Below are 21,203 nucleotides of genomic sequence, written 5' to 3'. Positions count from 1 at the left end.
AACTTACATAGAGGAAATAAAATCTTACTGCATTATATACCAGCTTTTCTAAAATAGATTACCCAATTCCAGATAATCACTTTGCTCAAAACCAAATAGCACTTTTCTAGATTCTTCACGTAGAGAGTTAAGAGAAATGATCTGATAAATAGAAATGTCTGTGGACTAAGATAAGTGGAGAGAACAGATTATCCTGTGATTGTGCAAGTCTTTCGGCAAAGTTCTGCAGTTAGATGCACACGAATGTTAGGTGGAATAAATCTCTGCTCTAAAAAACAAGCATATTGAGAGCTCTGTGTGCATTCCACATGATAAAGATATGCAAAATGGGAAGCGTATGCCCAGATAAGGCCATCTTCATTTGCTACTGTCAGAAACAAGTAAAGGGAAAAATAGGGGCATGGCAAAGGGAGGAGACCTGATCATGCTTGGAAAAGAAGCACGTGCTTAAAGCAATCTCATGATAACTTTGTGTATTAGAAGAGGAAATATCAGATGGTGACAAATCCATTTCCCTACATATGGTCTGACATTTACTAAATTTTAATGTTTTTTTCCCTTCACCCTGGTAGTATTTTGTCCTTGCTGAAGAGTAAAGTGTATAAAAAATCCAACAATGTTTAGTTTAGTTTTAGCAAACTTTAAAAACATATTTAAAATTAGAGCCAATATGATAGGTTACAAATGGCTGGGTAGTTTCAAAGGTAACCCTAAGCTAGTAATCAATTTGAACCCTGAATGACCAAATGATTGGTTGGTTTTGGGTAAAAGTTCAAGGTGTCAGGTTCCTGAGACAGACACATTTGAAAATGTTACCCTTCATGCAAATAAATTAAGATGATAATTTTACAGTGAGAGTGATACCATCTATATAATAATGTGCTATAGTTGTCTGTCCTCCAACACTGTGCAAGTGTACCACAGCCCTCTATTAAGAGAAATGTCCAAGCAGTCAAGTGTGTGTGATCACGTTATCCACTCCTGGCGAATACTGCTCCAGTACTGAGATCCCTAGTGCAGGGATAGTCAGTTATTTTTTGTCAAAGTCCAAATTTCTTGGCTAAGGTGTATAGTCAAGGTCCAGACTCCAGAGAAAATAATTGAAAAATAATAACAATAATGATAATAAGTAAATGAACAGACCCCCAAAATCTTTTTTAAAGCATTTGGTGGTCTGGATTTGGCCTGCAGTCTACCTATTGATTATCCTAGTATGATCATTACTTGTTGTATTTCATTTCTGCAGCATACAAAGGATATAAGCCTTAGTCCTACTATATGCATGAATGTTTCAGAGGTTACAGCTAGACATAGGTCAAAGATTATTAAAAGTGTTCTGATATCTGGTCTGTTTTCAAAGATTTTTTATGCAAGTATTTGGTTTAACATAAGAACTATTTAGAGAAGTGTATTACTTGACTAAAAGTGATCAAAATGTATATATGTATCTTTTTGCATTGCAGGCAGCCAATCCTTTTTTCAAATTGCTGACCATGCTAATGGAGTTTGCTGGAGGTCCTCCAGGAATGCCACCCTTTGCTTCTTACATCCTGCAGAGGATATGGGAGGTACAGTATATAGAACAAATCATATTGGATTCTTTTTGCCGTTGATCACTTTTTTTTGCTAAAATACTGAGTTTGTTTTAAAGGGAGTGTTCATTGTTATCCTTCCTATTCCACTGTGTCAGTTTGAAGTTATAATTTAGTCATCGCTTCTCATTCAAAGAAACAGTGATAAGCTGATAGCCCATAACATTGAAATAATTCATCTGTTTTTATAATGCCCAAAATGTGCTGGGCAGTTTATAAACAAACAAGGAGACTCTCCGTCACCCTGTCACTTCAAGATAATAGGCCTTGTGGGAGAATATTTTAAGGAGTTGAAGGGACGGGGAAGAGGGTACAGGGATTGAAAGCCTTTCTCTTCAACATAAACTGTAAAGACTCATGCCTTCAGCTCTAGAGGTAATCAGTTCAATTCCTGGTATTGGCCATCATGGCAGCCGTCACACTGGGAGGTGTCCCACTTTAAAAGATGAGAGGTATGCGTCATCTTGCAAAAAGTACAAAAAGAAAATATTTTTACAAATGGGATTACTCTCAAGGTTGGTTAAGTATCAGCCTTGAAAGTATCCCCCTAAATTTGTAAACGTTTTTAAACAATACTGTAAAATGTAAATAGAGTTTATTTGCTGGATTTAATAATAGTGGAAGGAATTTTCAAAAGTGCGTAAGTGACTTAGGAACGCAAAAGCCATTGACTGTGATTTAATTGACCCATTATCTTACTAATTCTTAGTTGTTTTTGATATAATGAGTACTATAAAATATACTGTATTTTATTTGCTGCTGTTTTCCTCTTTTCTTCTAGGTGATTGAATACAATCCATCTCAGTGCCTGGATTGGCTGGCAGTGCAGACTCCTCGAAATAAACTAGCCCACAGTTGGGTGCTGCAAAATATGGAGAACTGGGTTGAACGTTTTCTTTTGGCACACAATTATCCTAGAGTCAGAACTTGTAAGTTTTATATAAGTTAAAGAAATTGGCTCTTCAGATTATAAATTGTTATTAGGGCCCTACCAAATTCACGGCCATGAAAAACGTGTCATGGGCCATGAAATCTTGTCTTTTGTGTGCTTTTACCCTATACTACACAAAAAGAAAAGGAGTACTTGTGGCACCTTAGAGACTAACCAATTTATTAGAGCATAAGCTTTCGTGAGCTACTGCTCACTTCCTCAGATGCATATCGTGGAAAACACGTCTGAAACCTATACTACACAGATTTCATGGGGGAGACCACCATTTCTCAAATTGGGATTCCTGCCTCAAAAGGGAGTTGCAGAGGGGAGGTCACAAGGTTATTTTAGGGGGGTCATGGTATTGCTAACCTTACTTCTGCACTGACTTCAGAGCTGGACAGCCGAAGAGCAGTGGCTGTTGGCCAAACCATGCCACCCTTATTTCTGCACTGCTACCTTCAGAGCTGGGTGGCTGGACAGAGGTAGCTGCTGAGGGTCCAGCTCTGCAGGCAGCAGCACAGAAGTAAGGGTGGCAATACCATACCAGGCCATTTTTACTTCTGCGCTGCTGCTGGTGGCGGCTCTGCCTTCAGAGCTGGGCTCCTCTCCAAGAGCCACCACTCTTCAGCAGCTCAGCTTTGAAGGCAGTGCCGCTGCCATCCACAGTGCAGAAGTAAGGGTAGCAGTACCGCAACTCCCCTACAATAACCTTGCAACCCCCTCACAACTCCTTTTTTTGGGTCAGGAGCCCTACAATTACAACACTGTGGAATTTCAGATTTAAATAGCTGAAATCATGAAATTTATGATTTTTTAAAATCTTGTGATCATGAAATTGACCAAAATGGACCATGAATTTGGTAGGGCCCTAGTTATTATATATAATGTTTTCTTACTACAAGTGAAAATGGAATTTTCTTGCTATTGTGCCTATCTGTTATCCACAGATTACTCACCTTGAAATAATTACCTTCATTAAAGCTAGCTTTAATTTGGTTGATACCTACTGTATCTCATCAGTAAATAGTAGGTTTCAGAGTAGCAGCCGTGTTAGTTTGTATCCGCAAAAAGAAAAGGAGTACTTGTGGCACCTTAGAGACTAACAAATTTATTAGAGCATAAGCTTTTGTGGATTACAGCCCACTTTTTTGGACGCATAGAATGGAACATATAGTAAGAAGATATATAGATATATATGTATATATATATACACACACACACACACACACACAGAAAAGTTGGAAGCTGCCATACAAACTATGAGAGGCTTATTAGATATAGATATATATATATATACACACACATACAATTAGCCTCTCACAGTTTGTATGGCAGCTTCCAAATTATCTGTATGTATATATGTATCTTCTTACTATATGTTCCATTCTATGCATCCGATGAAATGAGCTGTAGCCCATGAAAGCTTATGCTCTAATAAATTTGTTAATCTCTAAAGTGCCACAAGTACTCTTGTTCTTTCATCAATCAATGTTATCTTTATTCGATGAAAAACATAATTTGATTTATTAACCTGAATGATGATACATTTACATTTTCTGTGTCTGACATAGTTAAATTAATATGATCCAAATATCACATGGCTTCAGGGGAAGGGGTAGTCCAGGAGGTTATCCTTAGAATTTTAACCAAATAGTTGCATTTTAGGTGGGAGTGGTATTTGCTGTCCCTTTTACATTCTCCCCGCCACTCCCCCGACCCTCCAAAATTAGTAATTGGTTGAGCCCTTCAACTTGCAGATCCCAGAGAAGCCTGCACCGCTGCACTAGCTCCAAATTCTTCTGGGTCCCTGGTGTTGTGGTAGGAGCCATGCTGCCATGGTTGCCTCTGTCCTTGCTATTCCTAGAAACCTCACGTCCATAGGAATGGTGGTAATAGTAGTAGTAGACTTCATGCTGTTTTAACAGATTTCCTGTGGCTTTGGGTTGGGAGACAATGTGTATAAACTGGAGGCACAGCGTTGCAGCTCCCATTTATAGGGAACACTGAAGATCTAGTGAGATCTGATTAACTGATAAATATTTTAGTAATAAAAGAATAAAATAATCATTTTCATCTCAGCAACAGGCTGCAATTGGATGCATTGTGTTCTAGTAGATAGGGCAGGGCAATGAACAGGAAATTAGAATAAAAAGTTCTGAGGTCTGTTCTCGATTGTGCTCTTGACTCACTGTATGGCCCAGGACACATCTCAGGTTTACTGTATCTCAGTTTTTCCATCTCCAGTTTGATGGTAATAGTACTTACCCAACTTTGTAAAGTGCTTTTAGATCCACTAGTGAAAAGTGCTATAAATGGAAAGTACTCATATAAATATTAATCTGCATGTCCTGTTCAAAGATTTGACAGATTTGTTTTTTGTTTTATTTTGAAGCTGCAGCCTACCTTTTGGTGTCACTTATTCCAAGCAATTCATTCCGTCAGATGTTCCGATCAACTCGATCCTTGCATATCCCTACACGTGACCTGCCTCTCAGTCCAGATACTACAGTAGTTCTTCATCAAGTCTACAATGTGCTTCTTGGCCTGCTTTCAAGAGCAAAGCTGTATGTTGATGCTGCTGTTCATGGCACTACTAAACTGGTGCCCTACTTTAGTTTCATGACTTACTGTTTAATCTCAAAAACTGAGAAACTTACGTTTTCCACTTATTTCATGGACTTGTGGAACCTTTTCCAGCCTAAACTTTCTGAACCAGCTATAGCCACCAACCACAATAAACAGGCTTTGCTCTCTTTTTGGTATAACGTATGTGTTGACTGCCCAGAAAATGTACGCCTTATTGTACAGAATCCTGTGGTGACAAAGAACATTGCCTTCAATTACATCCTAGCAGACCATGATGATCAGGATGTGGTGCTCTTTAACCGTGGGATGCTGCCTGCCTATTATGGCATTCTGCGGTTATGCTGCGAACAGTCACCTGCATTCACAAGACAGCTGGCTTCTCATCAGAATATCCAGTGGGCCTTTAAGAATCTCACACCACATGCCAGTCAATACCCAGGAGTAAGTACATTCATTCTGAATAGATATTCTGACACTTGTTCTAAATGCCTCCTCATTTGTATTGCTTGACTATATTTTTTTATAAAAAATACTTTGAACTAGACAAAAGCTCAACTTTACATACCTAAAAGCAAAAATATTATTGAGTCTTGCGTTCCTGATATGAATAACCATAAAGCTTATAGGGCCAGCCTCTGAGCACCAGTTCTTCTGCAGCAAAGCAGCTTGGGAATGAAAAGGTGTCTCTAAGCAACCTTTATGGTTCCCACTGATCCTGGATGACTAGTCTGGTCATGAGAAACAATTAAGAGCAACTTTTTTGGTGAGGCCAGGAGGTGGTATGGTGTAAAGTTAGCTATACCAAGGAAATCTCTTAAACTAGGTTTCTTACTGGTTTGAGCTGCTGGAGCAGAGCCTGCATTTGGCCCATTGTGTCCTGTGCAAACAGTGGGTAGTTATTTGTTCTGTTACTGTAAGGTCTATGTACCTCTTAGAAATTGTTGGTACATTGACCATTATAATATCTCTCCTTAAGAAAGAGTGTTGTCCGCAACTTATTTTCCCTTGTAAAATAATTAGCATGTCTTCTTTCAGGTTAATGTATATAATGATTTAAACATGATTTTTCTGAGCAACTTTGTTTGGCACTGGTTTATCTGGCACACAGTCACTTTTCAGAGTAGAACTGAACTGTAAATGGGCATGAAACTGTGTGACCATCTGGGAGTGATATCAGTCATATAGAAGGTGTCTGGTTGAAATGAATAGTTTATCCTGGTCCATCTTATTCAGGAGTTCTAAAGCTCTGGCCAGCTGAGGGGTGTGTTAACAAGCAGGTGCCCAAAGACCACATTTTATTTCCTAAGATGGAATAAAATTCATCTGCCCGTATCTCTGTTACAGTGATGCTATCTAAGAAATTTTCATTCCCACCATGAGATGGAGCACTGTGGGATCAGTAGATGTTCTAAAAGCATGCTAAAGATGAGAGTAACCACAGGTGGTTCTTCAATAGTGTCCCTGACCATGCTCCATTTAAGTACACATGCACTCCATACATTTTTGGAGATTTTTGATAGCAGTGCCCATTTGGCCTGCATATGCACTCTTGACATCCTCATACCCCATACTGAAGATATAGAGCACCGTGCAGGAGAACTTCCCTTAGTTCCTTCTCAATAGCCCTACAATCTGAGATGGAGCATCTAGCATGCCTGCTTCAAGTTTAGCTTATTAGCTTAACCTTACATTTTTAGTGTTAGTTTGACATTAGTTCATTTAGTTTTATACCTCTTTGGATTTAAGGGGTCCCTTTTTTGTTAATACCCCTTCCCCTCCTACATGATGGGCAGTCTTGGGGGTTGTCAGCAAGGTATGCCAAGATCCCTGGGATTCAAATGCTGCCTCTCCTGCCAGAAACTCACCCTAGTTAATGACTGAGACACCACATACCTTGCACTTGCAAGATCTGCATTTCTTTTAAAAGTAGATCACAAAAAGTAGGAATATTATGGTGGAGCAAGCCCTGCAACCGGCTTCAGATCCAGGCTCAGAAACCCCTCCCTGTACGTTAGCCTCTGAGTACACTTAGTGCTCCGTCAACCTCCAGATCCAGTCACCAAGATCTTCGCAGAAGAAGAATATGGAGAGTACTGCTGAGGCTTTGAAGTAGAGGAGCTAGATCTCCTAACAGAGACCCTTCATCAAAGGGAAGCTGTTCATCTCAGAGACTGACTACTTGGGAGATCTCAGATCCCTGGGGGAATACTGTTGAGGCTCCAGGCTGCTCCAGTACTGGGAGCTCTTTGAAGACTTTCAGTGCTTCGAAAAAACACAGTGCAAGACATACATTGTTACCAAAACCAACTCAGGTACTGTCTAAGCATGATAGCTTTATCAGAAACTCCAAGCACTCTGCCTCTTGGAGATCAGCACTACCTACAAACTTCTGCGGTACTGGTTCTGTTACTGACACCAAAGAATCACCAACATCCTCAGTACCGTCATCATCTATTTAACATGTACTGCCGAAACAATCGGCATCGACACCGTTTTCTAAAATGGGACCGCTGAAGCAGTCTGCTCTTGGTACCATGGCCATGATGGAGCCTCATAATACCTCTTCTCCCATACATCCAGTGCTACAGGAATTTAGATACTTCAGGGAGTTGTTTGTTTTCAGACAAAGTCTCCACTGTTAATGGGTACTGACAACTATCAATACCAAGATAACTGGGTCACCTGGTCCCTTATCTTTACCCAGTACCTTCTAGTTCTCTAGTATCTACTGCATAGGACAGACAGCCATCTTCACCTTCACTGTCTGCCCTGCCCTTGGACTATGTTGAGAGTGATTCCTCTGACTCCCAGATTTCAGTACATGGATCTCCTGTCCATCGTCAAAGGGACATTTTCCCAACCACCTTCACTGAGAGGGAAATTCCAAGCAAAAAACAGTTTTCTGTCCCTTCTCACTGGCATGGCCAACATCAGGTGCCCCCTCTTTTGCCTTATGGTCCACCTCATTGGCCATACTGGGATTCATGAGCTGCCTATCACCAGCAGTTCTCAAGACCTAAATCCTCTCCAGGAGATCATTGAAAGGATATTGTCTTGCTCCATCAGTCCTTCCTCAACAGCCCCAACCTCAGAAGTCTTTCAAGGAGCAAGAGGCTAGAGTGGACAAGGAAGTGACACTGAAGACTTAATATTTCATCATCGTCACAAGGTGAGGAGATAATGCCCCTTCCTTCTCTTGCTGACCATTTTAAACAGTTTCAGAAACCTGTTAAATGCATTGCTGACTCATTACAAATTCTGTTACATGAGAGCCAGGAGACACAACAAACTGTTGGACATTTTGCATACAACAGCCATTAGTCGCCTGGCTCTACCAGTGAACGAAGTGTTACTGGATCCTGCAAAAACCATCTGGCAAACTCATGCCACCACATAACACATGTACAAACAGAGTCTTAAATGAATTACATCCCAATGGAAAAATCAGAATTTTTGTTTTCCCACCTTGCACCAAATTCTTTAGTTGTGGAGGCTGTCGGCGAGCATGGCAGACAAATCACACGAAGTATATGCCCTATGAAAAAAACCAAAAGCAACTTGACCTGTTTGGTCTTAAGAGCTATTCTTCAATGACCCTGCAATTTCAGATTGCAAATTACCAAACCCATATGGAAAAATATAACCACGCCATTAAAAGTTCAATAATTTTGTTGAATATCTCCCTGCAGAACATCGTGGCCAGCTCAAGGCTATCATAGCTAAAGTCAGCTCTTAGGAAGAACCCCATTGCAGGACTCCATAGACACAGCTGATGCTGCGGCCCATTCCGTCTCCACTGCAGTCATAATTTCTAGAGCATCTTGGCTATAGCTGTCTGGGTTTCCTAGGGAAGTCCAAAATACTGTTGAAGACCTTCCTTTTGCTGGACTTACACTCCTCTTTGAGACCACCAAAGAATCTCTCCATACCTTGAAAGATTCCATGGCCACTCTTAGGTCCCTCTGCATATATGTACCTGCAAACAAAAGAACATGTAGCAGAACAAAAACAGCACTGAGAGCTCATCTGGCTTAGTTCTTTGCATACCATTCGCCTTTTGAGCCACCTAAGAAAAGGCCAAGATACCAAAAGAAATGACCACTTACCACGACTGATTCTGTCACCCAGATGTACACCTTATGCAAGCATCAATTTTGATGGTTTGGTCAAGGGTCTGGAATGTCCCCACCTGAGGACTATTCAGCTGCACCGTTCCTCCAACATCCCTTTCTCTGGAGACCATTTCTCTTATTTCTGAACTCTGTGGCAGCAGATTATATCCAACAGATGTGTTTTGAAAGCCACAACATCGGATTACTCCATTCGTTTCATCTACATTCCCCTGCTCCTTTTCAGGGGCACATCTCACAATCATTTAATGAGACAGGAATTCATTTCCCTTCTATACATAGGGGCCATGTAAGTGGTCCCAATCCAGCACAGGAGGAAGGGATTCTATTCCAAGTATTTTCTGGTCCCCAAAAAGAATCAGGGATGGAGACCATATTAGATTTCTGACTCCTAAGCACTTTTGTGAGATCACAGAAATTCAGGATGGTGACTCCTGCAGCTATAATTCCAGCGTTAGATTCTAGGGGTTAGTTTGCAGCCCTCAACCTTCAGGATGCATATCTTTGCATTGCATTTCACTGGTCTTGCAAGAGATACCTTCATTTTACGGTCAGCCAGGACCATTTCCAGTATCAGTGCTTCCCTTCAGCCTCTCCTTTGCCCTGAGAGTTTTCTTAAAGGTCATAGGAGTATAGTAGTAGCCACTCACCTACATTGACTTGGAATAATTGTCTTCCCCTTCCTCGACAATTGTCTGCTCAAGGGCTGGTCGCACAACAAAGTTCTCTGCTGTACAACAGCAGTGTTCCTGTTCTGCAGTGGTACAACTTCAACTCAACATTGAAAAGTCCACTTTGATCCCAGTACAGCAGATGGACTTCATAAGGATGTCTCTGGATGCAGTGGCAGCCAGAGCTTACTGTCCCATCAACAGGTTTGAGTCTAACAAACCGACCTTTTCCAAGGTCCCAATAAGCCCCCAGAGATTAGCAAGAAGTTGTCTTCAATTGCTAGGACATATGGCAGCTTGGCAGTGCATATGTCCCTCAGACAGTTTAGCCCCCAACTAAAACCCCTCCAACGCATTATTAAGGATCTACAACCTATCCTGAAGGATGACCCAACACACACTCAAACCTACTACAGGCCAGTCCTTGCCTGCAGACAGCCCCCCAACCTGAAGCAAATACTCACCAGCAACCACATACCACACAACAGAACCACTAACCCAGGAACCTATCCTTGAAACAAAGCCCGTTGCCAACTGTGCCCACATATCTATTCAGGGGACACCATCACAGGGCCTAATAACATCAGCCACACTATCAGAGGCTCGTTCACCTGCACATCCACCAATGTGATAGATGCCATCATGTGCCAGCAATGCCCCTCTGCCATGTACATTGGTCAAACTGGACAGTCTCTACGTAAAAGAATAAATGGACTCAAATCAGATGTCAAGAATTATAACATTCATAAACCAGTCGGAGAACACTTCAATCTCTCCGGTCACGCGATTACAGACATGAAAGTTGCGATATTACAACAAAACAACTTCAAATCCAGACTCCAGCGAGAGACTGCTGAATTGGAATTCATTTGCAAATTGGATACAATTAACTTAGGCTTGAATAGAGACTGGGAGTGGCTAAGTCATTATGCAAGGTAACCTATTTCCCCTTGTTTTTTCCTACACCCCCCCCCCCCAGAAGTTCTTGTTAAACCCTGGATTTGTGCTGGAAATGGCCCACCTTGATTATCATACACATTGTAAGGAGAGTGGTCACTTTAGATGAGCTATTACCAGCAGGAGAGTGGGGTGGGGGGAGGTATTTTTTCATGCTTTGTGTGTATAAAAAGATCTTCTACACTTTCCACAGTATGCATCCGATGAAATGAGCTGTAGCTCATGAAAGCTTATGCTCAAATAAATTGGTTAGTCTCTAAGGTGCCACAAGTACACAAGTACTCCTTTTCTTTTTTCATTTATGTTTAAGTACTCTTATTTTTTTAATAAGGTAATATTTAAAGAATATCAATGCTGTGTATTTTTCTGATTTTTCCCCTTCTCTAAAATACATAAAAATGTCTTCTAGATTCACACATATATATCACTTCAATGTATTGCTTAATAGAAATAATGGACAGTCATGAAGAGGAGAATATAAACCATAACTTATTAATTAAGAAAGATTACCTTAACCTAATGTTTATTTTGTTTGTTTTAGGCAGTTGAAGAGCTGTTTAACCTCATGCAGCTGTTTGTAGCTCAGAGGCCAGATATGAGAGAAGAGGAGATAGAAGACATAAAGCAATTTAAGAAAACAACCATAAGCTGCTATCTGCGCTGCTTAGATGGACGGTCTTGTTGGACTACTTTAATAAGGTATTACAGTACTGAAATGTTAGTGAGGCAGCTTAATCCTTTTTAGTTTAAAAAAAAGCACTTTTTAGAATTTGAAATATAAATTATTCTTCAGTATAGTTTAGTTTATTATATACACTTTTTGAAAAAATCTATGATACTGTCTTTATAAAAGTCGCACACAAAACAGTAAAGTTGTAGTTTGTCTCTGAAATACAGAAATTGTCTCTTTATACATAAAAACCCTATTGTGCATGAAAATAATAATTTAATTTATAAGTTCCCAACATGCAAGGAACTACATAAATATAATAAATATCAGTAATTTAAAAAAATAAACATATATTATTGTTGTTATTCAAAACGAAATGTTAGAAAGCCATAACAAAGTGGTATCATTAAAACATTTTCTTTGACATAAAGCCTAGAAATTCCGTCGTAAAGCTGAAACTTCATTCTGTATCTTAACCCACCCTGTTTTGCATAGCTTGGTGAGCATGTACAATGTGACAATTTATCCACCCTTGCAAAATTGTGAGGCACGAGTAAGGTAGAAATGGTGGCTTTGTGGGCAGAGTTTCTGCATTATCTGAGATTATTTTATACATCAAATCTACAAAGAGTTTAAAGTTTTTAGGTGCATCTTTTTCTAATTTTAGTTCTGTGTTGAATATGTGAAACTCGTGATTTTTTTCCATTTTATTTATGGATATGACCATAAAATGGCTGCGTCACATAGGTCACATCACTAGGAGTGTAAACCCAGTAACAGATAGGCTGGAATGTTCTTGTGAGAAGAGAAAATCTCCTTTACTCCCCTGAGGGCATATTTGTAGTCATCTGTTTTAGCATGGAAGCAGATACTCTGCATAATTGGATGCTCAAACTTAGTAGAAATATTAGTGTGTAATTATTATTTTTTGTAAATACTCTGGTGTAATGCTTTATTTTGCATGGAAAATACCCTGGAAACCATTGTTTAAGTGAAAGAAATGGTAGCACTTAGAAGCTGTATGCATAAGCTTACATAGGAAGGAACACGTATGTAAATAAGAAGAAGAGGGGGTGTTCAATATATGATGAGAACAAGAACTATTCCCTAAATTATTTTAAAACTCAGTACTGCTTTTTAGTGTACAGTTGCACCCTTAATTTGAGTGCTCAGTTAAATGCTCAACTGGCCAGGAAAAATCCTTTATTTCTAGCTATATGCTTAAATGGCTCTTTCAGAAATATTTCTACTCATTTGCATTCTCAAATATGTGCTTAATTGCACCTTACCCTGCACTTAAAATGCATTTTTTTAAAAACCTTAAACCTTCATCTTTGAATGGATTGTTCTTTTTAGTTTTTTAATATTTTCAAGCCATTACTTGTTAAAACAACTTTGGAGAGAATCTTCATAAAATACTTTTTGAAGAGATATTCTTGTATTAAAAAGATGGAAGTTGGTACTATGTCCATCAAAGCAGTTAGTTTTAGAAGTATGTTTGGCACAACTAGGAACACTTCTAAACTAATAAAGTGAAAGGACTGAAGGTGATAATTGTATTCATTTCATTTTCTCCTGATCTGTGCTTATACCTCAAAATACAATTTCACTAATGCTAAATTTAATAATTTTAAGACTTTGTGAGAATTATGAAAATCTGGTATCTTAAGCATGTTTTTTTTAAGTGTTTCTTTCTTTTCTAGTGCCTTCAGAATATTATTAGAATCCGATGAAGACAGGCTTCTTGTTGTGTTTAATAGAGGCTTAATCCTGATGACTGAGGTAAATATTTCATTGTCACTTAGTTCAAATGAGCATCTTCCTTTCCCATTGACTCATCATCTGAGAGGATAGGGCAGTCTCATCACTTCCTTATTGCTAAATATGCTTGCTTTAAGTATTTTTTTAAATACAGTATCAGTCATTTTAAAATTAGCTAAAAAGGGGAAGAGGGGTGATTAAATTCTAGGATACTTATAAAACCATCTTAAAGTGTTCATCATTAGCTAATTGATCTCAGAAGTTTGGATTTCCCAGTGATGACAATGTTAATAACAAAAGCTATATAAAAGCCTAAACAAATCTTTTTTTAAAGAAAAGAAATCATAAAATCAAAACTCTGCAATACTATAAAACCCATGTAAATTTTTAAAACTGATTTAAAAGTAAACCTACTAAGCTAAATTTGCGCTGACATTTTTGCTGCTTGCCTTTTATCTCTTAGAAATGTTTAGATGTAAGAAATTTGAGCTAACAAATTTATGAACCAAACTCTCTCTCTGTCTGTTTCTATATCAAACTTATTTTTATGGGGGAGGTTTTGGCACAGGACATTACAAAGATATGTCTAGAAATAAAGTGTAACTAGATTTGTTGCTTAACAGCTAGGTTCACCTTCTAGTTGAAGGGTGCTTCATGCAGAAAGGCTAACACTGGACGCAATACAACTCCATTAAAGGCACTGGAAGCTGGATAAGGCCACAGTGTGGTATAAGCAATGTTTTGTCTGATCTGCTCTTAAACTTGTAACTGTTGTACTATGTTATAGACCATATGCTGTCACTGTCTGCTGAAGGTGTTTTTATATGTTAAATAAACAGCATTAAGAATCTTCCACGTCAGCAGAATAGATTTCCTCACTGCAGAGGGTTGACAGTGTATCCTGAATCTTTCTCCTGGTATAAATATAGATCATAATTAAGGTTTTGCATTATAGTTTGAGGGAGATTAATATTATAAATAGTATTTCCTTATCTGTTCGATGTTTGAAACATAATTGGCATTCAAGCAGAGTAAACATCTTCTCAAATACCTTTTCTGCCAAAATCTTTGCAATATTGTGTATTGCCAGCAATATGAGTATCCTATACCACTACAATTTCTCTAAGTCAAAAATCCCCAGAAGATGCTTTTGTTAAAGCAGTAGTAATAATTCAGCTGACATAGAATTTTATATTGTATGTCTGTAAGGAATGCACATAAACTTAACTAGAATATATGATTACTGAAACAAATGTCCCTTTCCCATGCCTCCTTAATAGAATTTTGTAACTAGACAAATTGATTGGGATTAAAGATTTGTAAAATTTTATGTGTTTTGGGCTATACTTGGCTCTGGGTTTTAGACTTTAATGTCTCCACCTGCTACTTACGCAGACTTAAGTAATTGCCTTGAGCCAGAATTGTTTAGCTTATGCATCTTACAAACTGCATAGGCTAGGCATGCACAGATTGCATTCACCTTGAAGCAAATGTCTTCGTTTTACAGATTTTATAAAGTAAGCTGGATGTGTTTGCAAAGCTTTTTGTTTCCTGAATCAGTCTGTTTGCATGTACGTGCAGAGTTTGTTCTGTTTTTCAGTAGCATTTTTAAACTCATTTTCCACGGGCACACAGTGAGAAATTTCTGATTGCTCTAGTATTGGCGAAATTTAGAATGGGATAAAAATCAGTCTTATAACCAAAAGCAAATCACAGTCTAAATCGTGGACAGACTACTGTCTCTCCATAATACCAAACTCTGTACTAGGGCAATGATATTAGAGCACAACTTAAAATTACTTTCTTTGTTCAAAGTTAACTAACTGTTCATTATTTGAACAACCTACTGTATATACTGAATTCTTCTTTGAATAACTTTATATCTGTCAGCATCGATCAGAAAACATTTGATACATCTTTCTGTGGTTGTAAAATAAATGTAAAAATAGTATCTGTAGGATTAAATTAGAAATCATAATAAATTTTAATTTGTTAGTATAAACTTTTACTTTCATTTTACTTTCTTTTTTGTAGTCCTTTAACACCTTGCACATGATGTATCATGAGGCCACAGCTTGTCACGTGACTGGAGACCTGGTGGAACTTTTGTCAATATTCCTTTCGGTCCTTAAATCAACACGTCCATATCTTCAGAGAAAAGGTTTGGTAATGATTTTCTTTTATAGAGATTAAAGGCTTTAGTTTGTTTGAACGAATTAATTTTCATTGACAGAAATTCTTTCATAGTTTGTCTCGTGGCTATGTAGCCTTTGGGAATCCTCTTTTTTGAGACAATAACAGTGACTAAATTAATGAAATTATTAAAGTGTTAAAATGTATCTAAAAATAAATAGTATAGTTTTGACAGCAGTAGACCAGTGACAAGTCTTAGGTTTCTACTTTGATTAAGATCATGTTTATAAAATTGGTACGATTGTTTTAATTGCTCCAGGTTACCATTCTCTTTCTTTCTTCAGGAATTAAAAGTTATCAAGAATTTGGGTGACAGATAACTTAGTATCTATATTATGATATAATGCCTGCACCTGTAATTTTCACTCCATGCATCTGAAGAAGTGTTTTTTTACCCACGAAAGCTTATGCCTAAATAAATCTGTTAGTCTTTAAGGTGCCACCGGACTCCTTGTTGTTTTTGTGGATACAGACTAATACGGCTACCCCCTGATAGATAACTTAGTATGTTTTTGTATTTGCAGATGTGAAGCAAGCGCTAATCCAGTGGCAGGAGCGAATTGAATTTGCCCATAAACTCTTAACTCTGCTAAATTCTTACAGTCCTTCAGAACTTAGAAATGCTTGCATTGGTAAGTTGTATTAATGCTACTGCAGTCAGGAAAGATTCTTGCCAGATAACTAAATTAAAATTAAAATTCAGAAACAGTTCTATATTATGAGTATTTATGAATGTTCTGCACATTGGATTTGTTAATTTTTTGACATTAATAAAATTGTTTGTTTTCCCATTAATCTTACTAATCCTTGTATATCAAGAATAAAATTAATATTTAGGATTTGTTAGGCATCATTTTATATTATTCATCTAGCTTGTTTAAAAGCCAGGTGCCTGATTCTATTCTATTCTCCCTTATACTAGTGTGAATCAGGAATAACTCTGTTGAAATCAATAGATTTTCTACAGTGTTAGTAAAATCAGAATCAAGTCCCAGATCTTTAATTTAGCATCCACAGGGTAACTAAATTAATATTTAAAGTTAGTGGGAAAACTCATTTATTGTGAAGCACAGAAACCTCGTTACTCTGAGTAAGAACTCCCTGTGTCCATTTCTATACTCCATTTACTAAAAAATGCAACAATAAAAGTAAAAAGACAGGTTAAATAGCTTTTAAAAGTACCGGGCTATGATGTTTCTTGCTTCTTGGTTCCTGGTGGGGTGTTTAACTTGTAGGAATGGACGTCATACCAAGAAAGTCTTGTCGTCTTGCATTAGCAGACTTCTTCTGAAAGGCTTTATCTGATTTTTTTAAGGAGTAGAATTTGCATTTTTTTTCTTGTTTGTGAAGGCCTAACCCACTGTCCAAATTAAACCTATTTTTAATGTAATTTGTATGCCTTTTCCTGTTACTTTGAGTGCCCTTGTCATTGTCGTCCTGGCTGCTGCTGGTTGCCATTTTCCAGGCGTCAGACCTGATATGGTAAAGAAGAAGCAAAGAGGGTAATTTTCTTGAGCTTCTACTTCCTACAATTTGACACCCCTCTTATTGGTTGTTAAGGGAAAGTTGATATAACACTGATTAGGTTTTCTTCTCATGGTAGAGGTGAAGGAACCTTGATTAATTCAGGTGTTTTCACGTTAAATTTTGTTCACTTAAAGCCTGCCTCCACAATGTGCACTAGCAAAAATAATCCAAATAGATCAGGTTTGCAGATGCATGAGCTATAAGTCATGTTTACCCTTAAGAAATAACTTTGTGTAATAGCAAAACCAACTTCTCATTTGTAGATGTCCTCAAGGAGCTTGTGCTTTTAAGCCCTCATGATTTCCTGCACACTTTGGTTCCATTTCTGCAGCATAACCATTGTACATACCACCACAGTAATATTCCAAGTATGTATTTCTAATTGTTGTATTTTACAGTTGAATTTCAGTACAATTGATTTTTGTGTGCACTGGGGGTGGCTAGTGTTGACCTTTTTAATTCATTATTATTTTGTTCTAATTTACACTATAGTGTCTCTTGGACCTTATTTCCCCTGTCGTGAAAATCTGAAATTAATAGGAGGGAAAAGTAATATCCGTCCTCCTCGTCCTGAACTCAATATGTGCCTCTTGCCTACAATGATGGAAGCCAGCAAGGTATGGACATAGGGAAACCTATTTTCCTGTCAGTGGCATTACATATTTGCAGCTTGTAAAGAAAACGTAATTTTAAGTGATTTCAAAATGATGCCTTCTACAATGTGTTTACCCACTAACTTACTGTGTAAGCAAATTTTAAAAACTGTACTTACGTAATTTAAAATTATCCTCAGTGGGTTTGAAAGATCCAAGTTACCCGGGAAAGAATTTTCTGTAGTATCTGGCTGATGAATCTTGCCCATATGCTCAGGGTTTAGCTGATCGCCATATTTGGGGTCGGGAAGGAATTTTCCTCCAGGGCAGATTGGAAGGCCCTGGAGGTTTTTCGCCTTCCTCTGTAGCATGGGGCACGGGTCACTTGCTGGAGGATTCTCTGCTCCTTGAGGTCTTCAAACTACAATTTGAGGACTTCAATAGCACAGATATAGGTGTGAGGTCTTTTTTAGGAGTGGTGGGTGAAATTCTGTGGCCTGCATTGTGCAGGAGGTCAGACTAGATGATCATAATGGTCCCTTCTGACCTAAATATCTATGAATCTATGAATCTATGTGGTGGTGCCTGTGCCCAAAATGATGTAATATTATGAGTTTCCCTTACAAATATTTATGTAGTGTATGAGCCCACATTTTATAATTAATAATTCTTTAGCATTAAGAGCCAGTTTTAAAAGAAGTCTCTAAAATTGCACCGACCATCTTTCTTGCTAATATTTTTGCATATGTATTTTTCATGTGTGTTTTTTCATTAAATGGTATTTGCATGCATGAGTCTCAGATACTTAGATTCTAACTATCTGTGCATGCCAGTGCTTGAGCATTTAAATCCAAAAATTTGGATGCAGAAATTATATGTGAAAACTTTGGAATGCAAAACTGCAGACCTGATTTTATTGATTGAGCTATATATGCCTTCGAAAATTTGTTTTTTCTTCAAGTGATTGCTCATATCAATTCCAAATAGGTGTGTGCGTGCCGTGTGCACAGTCATCAGAAAGTTTTTCCTTTAGCGGCACCCATCGGGTCGGCTGTGGAGCCCCCTGGAGTGGCGCCTCCATGGTGCTCAATATATGACCCCACCGACCCAGTGCCTCCTCAGTTCCTTCTTACCACCAGTGACGGTCATTGGAACTGTGGCGACTTGCTTAGCAAGTTCTCCTCTCATTCTCCTAGCTTTCAGTTCGTGTTAGTTTTATTTGTAGTTAGTTAGTGTTAGTAATTTTAGACATTGGGTGTGGGGGTTTCCTCTCCACCCCGACTGCCTATCTCCCCGTGGGGACACGGGGCATGCCTTGGTTCCAAGGGTTCAAATCCTGCAGTAAGCCCATGCCAACGGGCAACCCCGACGACGCTTGTCTAACGTGTCTGGGGGAGACGCACCAGGCCGATAGGTGTAGGATTTGTAAAGGGTTTCGCCCTAGAATAAAAATGGAGCGGGACTGCCATTTAAAGCATCTCCTTATAGAGGCAGCTCTCGGACGGCAGTTCACCTTGGCGCAGCAAGACACAGCACCAAGTTAATCGGTGCAGAGCATTCTGGCATCTGTGGTAGATGTGGCACCATGGAAGGTCTTGGGACATAGGGACCTGCGGCACTGCTGCCAAAGCCAACAGGCACCGTCCGGCACTGATCCCATTCCCTTGCGCTGCAGGAGCAGCACCAGAAGGAGGGTAGGAGTGGATCTCTGCCTTCAAGACCCACTCCCTTGGAGTCGGCCACTGGGGCGCGTGCCAGGGAGGAGCACCCAGTACCGTGACCTTTGGAACCAGCACCGTCGACTTCTGCTCCGCAAAGGGGACAGTTGAGTCCAGTACCTTTGGACTCCCTAAGTGGAAGAGGAGGGGATGCCATGCACTCCAGACACAGCACAGCATGGGGAGGAGGTGACCAGCCCTCTGTGGAGAAGGATGTGGTTCGGGACTATTTAGAAAAGCTGGACATGCACAAGTCCATGGGGCCGGATGCGTTGCATCCGAGAGTGCTAAAGGAGTTGGCGGATGTGATTGCAGAGCCATTGGCCATTATCTCTGAAAACTCATGGCGATCGGGGGAAGTCCCGGATGACTGGAAAAAGGCTAATGTAGTGCCCATCTTTAAAAAAGGGAAGGAGGAGGATCCTGGGAACTACAGGCCAGTCAACTTCACCTCAGTCCCTGGAAAAATCATGGAGCAAGTCCTCAAGGAATCAATTCTGAAGCACTTAGAGGAGAGGAAAGTGATCAGGAACAGTCAGCATGGATTCACCAAGGGCAAATCATGCCTGACTAATCTAATTGCCTTCTATGACAAGATAACTGGTTCTGTGGATGAAGGGAAAGCAGTTGACGTGTTGTTCCTTGACTTTTGCAAAGCTTTTGACACTGTCTCCCACAGTATTCTTGCCAGCAAGTTAAAGAAGTATGGGCTGGATGAATGGACTATAAGGTGGATAGAAAGCTGGCTAGCTTGTCGGGCTCAACGGGTAGTGATCAATGGCTCCATGTCTAGTTGGCAGCCGGTATCAAGCGGAGTGCCCCAAGGGTCGGTCCTGGGGCCGGTTTTGTTCAATATCTTCATAAATGATCTGGAGGATGGTGTGGATTGCACCCTCAGCAAGTTTGCAGATGACACTAAACTGGGAGGAGAGGTAGATACGCTGAAGGGTAGGGATAGGATAGACAAATTGGAGGACCTAGACAAATTGGAGGATTGGGCCAAAAGAAATCTGATGAGGTTCAACAAGGACAAGTGCAGAGTCCTGTACTTAGGACGGAAGAGTCCCATGCACTGCTGCAGACTAGGGACTGAATGGCTTGGCAGCAGTTCTGCAGAAAAGGACCTAGGGATGACAGTGGACGAGGAGCTGGATATGAGTCAACAGTGTGCCCTTGTTGCCAAGAAGGCCAATGGCATTTCGGGCTGTATAAGTGGGGGCATTGCCAGCAGATCGAGGGACGTGATCGTTCCCCTCTATTCGACATTGGTGAGGCCTCATCTGGAGTACTGTGTCCAGTTTTGGGCCCCACACTACAAGAAGGATGTGCAAAAAATTGGAAAACGTCCATCGGAGGCCAACAAAAATGATTAGGGGGCTGGAACACATGACTTATGAGGAGAGGCTAAGGGAACTGGGATTGTTTAGTCTACGGAAAAGAAGAATATGGGGGGATTTGATAGCTGCTTTCAGCTACCTGAAAGGGGGTTCCAAAGAGGATGGCTCTAGACTGTTCTCAGTGGTAGCAGATGACAGAACAAGGAGTAATGGTCTCAAATTGCAGTGGGGGAGGTTTAGGTTGGATATTAGGAAAAACTTGTTCACTAGGAGGGTGGTGAAACACTGGAATGCGTTACCTAGGCAGGTGGTGGAATCTCCTTAGAAGTTTTTAAGGTCAGGCTTGACAAAGCCTGGCTGGGATGATTTAGTTGGGGATTGGTCCTGCTTTGAGCAGGGGGTTGGACTAGATGACCTCCTGAGGTCCCTTCCAACCCTGATATTCTATGATTCTATGATCATTCAAGGCCTCAGGCAGTACCCGACCACTACAGCAAGGGGATGCCTGAGTCTCCTTGGCCACATGGCAGCCTG

The 21,203-nt window shown here is 39.7% G+C and overlaps 1 protein-coding gene across 12 annotated transcripts in view; it reads left to right on the top strand.

Annotated features, from left to right (window-relative positions):
- USP34 (ubiquitin specific peptidase 34) overlaps positions 1 to 21,203 on the top strand; it is a 266,198-nt gene that overhangs the window by 227,864 nt on the left and 17,131 nt on the right. For 11 of the 12 annotated variants that reach the window (XM_073339379.1, XM_073339385.1, XM_073339383.1 and 8 more), the window contains 9 exons: positions 1,464 to 1,568; positions 2,374 to 2,521; positions 4,919 to 5,553; positions 11,412 to 11,569; positions 13,244 to 13,322; positions 15,336 to 15,462; positions 16,019 to 16,126; positions 17,285 to 17,389; positions 17,514 to 17,638. In XM_073339379.1, coding sequence (XP_073195480.1) covers positions 1,464 to 1,568; positions 2,374 to 2,521; positions 4,919 to 5,553; positions 11,412 to 11,569; positions 13,244 to 13,322; positions 15,336 to 15,462; positions 16,019 to 16,126; positions 17,285 to 17,389; positions 17,514 to 17,638 — 1,590 coding nt within the window. Of the gene's footprint in view, positions 1 to 1,463; positions 1,569 to 2,373; positions 2,522 to 4,918; positions 5,554 to 11,411; positions 11,570 to 13,243; positions 13,323 to 15,335; positions 15,463 to 16,018; positions 16,127 to 17,284; positions 17,390 to 17,513; positions 17,639 to 21,203 lie in introns of those variants that run through there. The other variant, XM_073339389.1, reaches the window with a different exon arrangement.

The sequence above is a fragment of the Lepidochelys kempii genome, chromosome 3 (assembly GCF_965140265.1).
Source record: "Lepidochelys kempii isolate rLepKem1 chromosome 3, rLepKem1.hap2, whole genome shotgun sequence".
NCBI lineage: Eukaryota > Metazoa > Chordata > Testudines > Cheloniidae > Lepidochelys > Lepidochelys kempii.
Note: the sequence above shows the minus strand (reverse complement) of the source record. Positions and strands in the feature narration are given on the sequence as shown.